This window comes from Primulina eburnea, chromosome 6 (genome assembly GCF_022965805.1).
Source record: "Primulina eburnea isolate SZY01 chromosome 6, ASM2296580v1, whole genome shotgun sequence".
NCBI lineage: Eukaryota > Viridiplantae > Streptophyta > Magnoliopsida > Lamiales > Gesneriaceae > Primulina > Primulina eburnea.
In genome coordinates this window covers 19,866,105-19,873,151 of record NC_133106.1, presented here as the reverse complement: position 1 = coordinate 19,873,151, position 7,047 = coordinate 19,866,105, and the positions used below count along the sequence as shown (strand labels likewise).

Below are 7,047 nucleotides of genomic sequence, written 5' to 3'. Positions count from 1 at the left end.
ATTAAATTGTCCTAATAACGTTTAAGAGTATGATTAGCGTCTGGGTCCCCACAAAAACCATATGTATATTGTGTATCTTGAATCGTCTTCTTTAAAATTCAAATAAGAGAGCCCAAGAAAATTAAAAGAGATAGATTCAAAAGAGTTTCAAATGGACATTAAATTACTCTCATGTATATTACCATCAATAATCAGAAATGTTGACACTCAATGCATGCAATTCGAGATTTCCATAATTTCAAATAGTTAATATATGATATAATTCTGTCAAAAACATCCAATGTATAATTTTTGTCTCTTGTAATGTCTTATTTGATTTTAAAATTATAAATAATGTAAAATTGCATATTATATTAAAAACCAACTTTATTCTATTTATGTTACTAAGTTTATCTACTCCAAAAGTGAATTCTGAAATTACTAATCTTTTCAGCACCATATCTGAGTTGAATCCTTCCGATATGTAATGTTCGTTTAAATTTAGATTTGTTCGTTGTTATGAACTACCTAAATATGAAAACAACTAGACATTAAGTTTGAAATCTGACTTTCATGATCGAGAATTAAAAAATATTAATCTTCTATTTGTACAAAATTTTAATTATTACATATTTACTAATGTGATAATTTTCTTTTATATTACAACTTTCACGGATACATGATAGTATAAAATGTTCCGTAATATAAATGATTAAATCAATTCTAAAGAAAGTATGCATCTTATTAGGAGACATATTATAAATTTATTGGCATTGTTTTGGAATACACATAGAAAATGTTAATAAAATAACTTTTCTGGTTTATACATAATTTATTTATAAGCGCATATTTTATTTTTCTTTAGGAATAATAGGCTGTTGTGTATATTATGGAGAGATTTTATAGATAAAATCACAACCCAATTGGATAAAGATATTGATGAAATAATTATTGTTATCATTCAAATGTGACAAACACGTGTCATGTCACAAAAATATTTGTGAATGTGGATTTAGATGAAATTATTGAATTTTAAAAAAAATATTTCTCATTAATTTCATTGAATTTGATTTAAAAATATTTTTATCGCATGTTAAAAAATAATAATATATAGCTTCTCAAAAATTAAAGAAGTAAATATGTATTAAGGTTGGTTGTCGACATCAATACACTAAACACGATAAACATCATGTCATTGTCATAAGCTAACACAATCTAAAATTTTGATATATGATAGTGATTATGAGCCAAAAAAATTAATCGACATACGTTGTATTTAAGAAAGTTTTTTAAAATTAGCGAAAAAATAATTTTTATAATTATATTATTTTTTCAATTTAAATGTCTATTCATTTTTCAATAATTTTTAATAATATCATTCCGTGTATCGCACGGGTTAAATACTAGTATATATAAAAGCCGAGTTTTTACTAAAAATAGTAATTTCCCGTCAAAATGTCAATTCTAAAAAAGGAAAGATATATCATAAATATTGAAATATGTGTACTTTAATAAATGATAACTTCAATTATTGCTTGCATTGATTATATCGATTCATTTAGTTCAAATTTGAATTTAATTTATTTTTATATTATTCAAATATAATTTATGTGTTATATGATTTTTATTTTTTTATTTAAATTGAAACTAATCTCTATTGAAAACATAAACTATATTAAGCATCATGTCATTGCCATAGACTGACACAATCTAAAATTTTGATATATGATAGTAATTATTAGCCAAAAAATAATTGACATGTGTTGTATTTAAGAAAGTGTTTTAAATTATATATATATATATATATATATATATATATATATATATATATATATATATATATATATATATATATAAATGATAACTTCTTGGTTGCATTGATTATATCAATTCATTTAGTTCAAATTTAAATTTAATTTATTTTTATATTAATTAAAATATAATTTATATATTAAATGATTTTTTTATTTAAATTGAAACTAATCTCTATTGAAAACATAAACTACATTAAGTATCATGTCATTACCATATGATAACACAATCTAAAATTTGATATATGATATTGATTATTAGCCAAAAAAAATAATCGCGATGCGTTGTATTTAAAAAAGTTTTTTAAAATTAGCGAAAAAATATTTTTTTATAATTATATTATTTTTTCAATTTAAATTTCTATTTATTTTTCATTAATTTTTAATAATATCATCTCGTGCATCGCACGGTTAAATACTTGTTACGATAATAACAAAGTTGCATGAATCCGGCAAACATACGATCAAACATGGCGAGATTTTATATAAAATTAATTATGAGAACATTCAAAATTAAAAATCCTCGTTTTGAATAAGATTCAAAATTAATATGTAGCCCGAAAAATGGAATTATAAAGATGTTTATAATTTCCATGTCTTCCATCGGCAATGGGTGCATGATGAACGCTACCTGTGCTCGGGGCTCGGCTCCTATTATTGGGGGAGTCCTGGACACTGGAAAGCTGTGACTTCCATTGACATGGTGATGTGAACTACGTGGAACTCCAATGATTTCGACTCATATTATTGAGAGAACGACTTCATATTATTGGGTCCTAATCAAATGTGAGACAAAAAGTTTACGTAAAGGGTTGCATGGAGATGGAATTGGAAACTACCTTTTAGGAATTATGATTGACTGATATTATTCGGGATCATAATTTGCTAATTAGATTTTACGTACCTACCCAGGAAAGGAGTTTCCTGTTTTCACTAGAGGGTAGTGAAAGATGTCAAAATAATGGGAGCGAAAATTTATGAAGTAAAATTCCATACTTTTCATCTTACTAAATATTTTAAAATAGTCATTAATATTTTTTTGTTTTACTTTTCAGTTCAAATTTTGACAATGTCTTCGATTAGCAACCCATTATCTGCAATACTCGACAAACACATATTAACCGAACCTAATTACCTCAATTGGCTAAGGAACCTAAAAATCGTCTTGTATTCGGAAAGGATGTCATATACACTAACTGAGTCGACCCTTGTTGAGGCTCCGACTGACTGCACTCCTGAGGAATTGCAGACTTACGAGGAATGGTGTGACCATGACTTGAAAGTCAAGTGTTTTATGCAGGCTTCTATGAATGATGAACTGCAGAGGCGTTTTGAGGATGCAATGAGTGTTGCTGACATTCATTTTCATATCAAGGAGCTCTTTGGTGAGCAGACTCGACCTCTTAGGCATGCTACAATCAAGGAGCTAATCACTTTATGCATGCAAGATGAGGCTTCGGTCCATGAGCATGGCCTAAAGATGATTGGGCTCGTGGACAAGCTCGTTGGCATGGATCTTATGTTGCCTTCGGAGTTGACCACCAACGTGTTGCTCTTGTCACTGACTAACTGATTTGATCCTTTTGTGGTGAATTTCAACATGAACAAGCTGGAGCCTACCCTTGAAGAGTTGGTCAATATGCTTGTTACGTTTGAATCCACCATCAAGAAAGAGAAGTCGGTTCTTTATGTTAGTTCTTTATCCGGTACGAAGATTGGTCCACATGGGAAGGAAAGAAGCGTTCTTTCCAACATCCCAAGAAGAACGTCCCCTTGAAGAGGCAATCTCCGAGTCCCGTTGTGGCAGCCATACCAGTGAAGGATGACAAGACTATTGATTTATGTCATCACTGCAAGAAGCTTGGACATTGGAGGCGTAACTGTAGAGAGTATCTTGCCCAGAAACGCTCTGGAAATGGTATGTTCTATATGAAGTAAACATTTCAATTAACTCTACTTCTTGGGTATTGGATACCAGCTATGGCTCACATCTCTGTAATGATTTGCAAGTAATGGGAAGAAGTAAGAAACTTAGGGAATGTGAGACCTTCTTGAGGATGGGCAATGGAGCAAGAGTTGCTGCCAAGGCCGTAGGAGATGTTTACTTGCTTTTGAACAATGATTTTAAGAGATGTTTTGTTTGTACCTGACTTGGTGAAAAACATTATTTCCATTTCTATGCTTGATAAAGATGAATATTCTTGTTTATTTAGCAAAAGTGTTTGCAACATTTACGAGAATGAATGTTTAATTTGTACTGGAGAACTTGAAAACGATCTTATAACCTAAAATTGAAAGATATTCCACTAAACAATGTCCAAGCAATAACAACAACAAACAAGCGAAAACAAGATACTGTAAATTCGGCTCGATTAAGACATATTTCCCTAAGAAGGATGAACAAGCTTGTGGGAGTAGGCATGTTTTATATGTCTGATATTAATTCTCTCACGACTTGTAATTCCTGTCTGAAAGGAAAGATGACCAAAATTCCCTTTAAGGGCCATGTGGAGTGAGCCAGAGGTTTATTGGATTTGACTTATACCGTTATGTGTGGTCCGTTTAGCATCAACACTAAGCATAGACATGCCTACTTCATCACCTTTACCAATGAATTTTCGAGATATGGGTATGTGTATTTGATGAAATACAAATTTGAAGCCTTTGAAAGGTTCAAAGAATTCAGAAGTGAAGTAGAGAAACAGTTGGGACGAAGCATCAGTCACTTCGATCGGATCGAGGTGGTGAGTACTTGAGTGCCGAGTTCCAAGAGTATCTTATGGAGAATGAGATTCCCTCACAGTGAACTCCACCTGCTACCAGTAGTTATATGGTGTTTCGGAGCGTCGTAACCGGATTTTGATGGACATGGTTCAGTCTATGATGGGGTTCACGGAGTGGCCGCCATCCTTTTGGGGATATGTGCTTGAGACAGCGGCACAGTTGTTGAAAAATGTCCATTCAAAGGCAGATTATAAGACACCATATGAAATACGGATGGGTAAGCCTCCCAAATATTCTTATCTTAGAATATGGGGATGCCCTGCTTATGTGAAGCCTAGTGGGAGATAAATTGGATAGTCGATCCATTTTATGTTACTTTGTGGGATATCCAAGAAATTCAGTTGGATATTATTTCTATCATCCCCAAGAAACAAAGGTGTTTGTTTCTATGAATGCAACCTTTTTGGAAAAGGAATTTCTATTTGATAGAAAAGTGGAAATGATAGAACTCGAAGAGGTTCGAGAAACACCCACATTTGAAGAACCCACACCCGAAGAGCCAAGAGAGGAGATATAAGCTCCTAGAAGATCCAAGAGTGTCTCGAGACCACATATGAGGTATGGTCTGCTTCTTGAAGAGAGCCATGATGAGCCTAACCATGGATGTGATCCATTTACCTTCAAGAAACCGTTATCTTATGTTGATTCATCCAAGTTGCTTGAAGCAATGGAATCTGAGATGAATTCCATGCATTCGAACCAAATGTGGAATTTTGTGGATCCACCTGAGGGAACTGTTCCCATAGGATGTAAATGGATTTACAAGAGGAAACTTGAGGCAGATGGGAATGTATTGACCTTCAAGGCACGATTGGTAGCAAAAGGATATACTCAAAGAAAAGGAGTTTACTTTGAGGAAATCTTTTCTCCAGGTGCAATGTTCAAGTCTATAAGGTTATTGTTAGCCATAGCTGCATGGTATGACTATGAGATATGGCAGATGGATATCAAGAGAACCTTTCTTAATGGGAATATTAAAGAGGAGATTTACATGTCTCAACCTGAGGGTTTACATCTGTCGGAAGTGAGCATATGATATGCAAACTTCAGAGATCTATTTATGGTCTGAAGTAGGCATCTAGGAGTTGGAACCTCAGATTCGATAGTACAGTCAAAGAGTTTCGTTTTACTAAGAATCCTGAGGAACCATGTGTGTATAAGAAGGTCATTATGGGTATTATAACTTATTTTGAATTGATTAAATTGCACAGACAGAGAGATCAAGACTAAATTCATGACTACGTCTTCTGACAATTCCAACTCGAATGCTTTTAGTCAAGTCACAAGATTCCACATTTCCATTATGTACTCCCTTATGTACCCTTTCTCTTTGTACCGCATTGAGACAAGTTTAGTCAGAATACTACTTGTCTCCACCTTTTCGTTTGCAGCGAAACGATCTTCTATTTGAGTAAGGAACTTTGTGGCATCATTTTCTTTAGGAATCACATCCCTTATAGTATTTGGAATGAAACTCATAATCATTAGAATCATGCGATTTGATCGCTCCCACTTTTCCAAAGAACACTTTTGATCAGCAGTTCCTGAACTGGTTAAAGGTGCAGGACGATCTTTCATTAGCGCATTGTCCAAATCCATGCAACCGAGAACTATCATAACATGTTTTTTCCATTTCTTGAAGTTTGAGCCATTAAGTACTGTAATGTTGTTCAGGTTGGAAGATATAGAAGATGTTATAATTATACTCCATGCATATATTCAAAGTAAATAAATTACAAAAATATATGCATAGAGATAGATGGTGGGCCTATAAAAAAAGTACCTAGCACAATATTGAAATGTAGTATTTGAACAAAAATAACAATTTGTAAGTGGTTCACTCAAATATCATTGTTATTAAATATTGATAATAAATTCGGCTAATAATATGCCTTTCTTTGGACCGAGAATTGCATGCATGGATAAATCCAAAACTATCACATATTTAGTACCTAATATTGTGCTAAATTTTGGCCAAAAAATGACATGCCTTTGGGCCAATCATTTTTCGCATAAATTTAACACAACTTAATATCATATAATGTGCCTACAATCTAACAAGAAAATAATTTTCCTTTGGATCGATTAATTTCTGCATAGTTTTGACATGCTTTAAGACCACATAATAATGTGCTTATAATCTGGACAAAAAATAATATTCCTTTGAGTCGATTATTTTCTGCAGACAGATAAACAAATAGTCTTTTTGGTCGCTTATTAAATCTGAAATCTGACCAAAAAATAGTTCCTTTTGGGCCAAATATTTTTCACATAGACATAAATGCACTTAGAAGTAGATATATTATACCTAAAATCTGGCCAGGAAATAATCTTTGTTTGGGTCGATTATTTTTCCGCATAGATCTAAATATACTTTAAAATTATCTATAGTGTTCGTAATTTGGCCAAACAATAGTCTTCATTTGGGCCGGCTATTCTTTCGCATAAATTGAAACACAATTTATTTTGAACT

At 32.3% G+C, this 7,047-nt stretch overlaps 1 protein-coding gene across 1 annotated transcript; it reads right to left on the bottom strand.

Annotated features, from left to right (window-relative positions):
- Positions 1–5,849: 5,849 nt before the first annotated feature.
- Positions 5,850–6,173, bottom strand: LOC140835365 (uncharacterized). Its single transcript, XM_073200854.1, has one exon. The coding sequence runs from the start codon at positions 6,171–6,173 to the stop codon at positions 5,850–5,852; it is 324 nt and encodes a 107-aa protein (XP_073056955.1).
- Positions 6,174–7,047: the final 874 nt, after the last annotated feature.

Coding starts and splice junctions, on each gene's coding strand:
- LOC140835365 (XM_073200854.1), bottom strand. CDS start 6,173: ATGGATTTGGACAATGCGCTAATGAAAGATCGTCCTGCACCTTTAACC.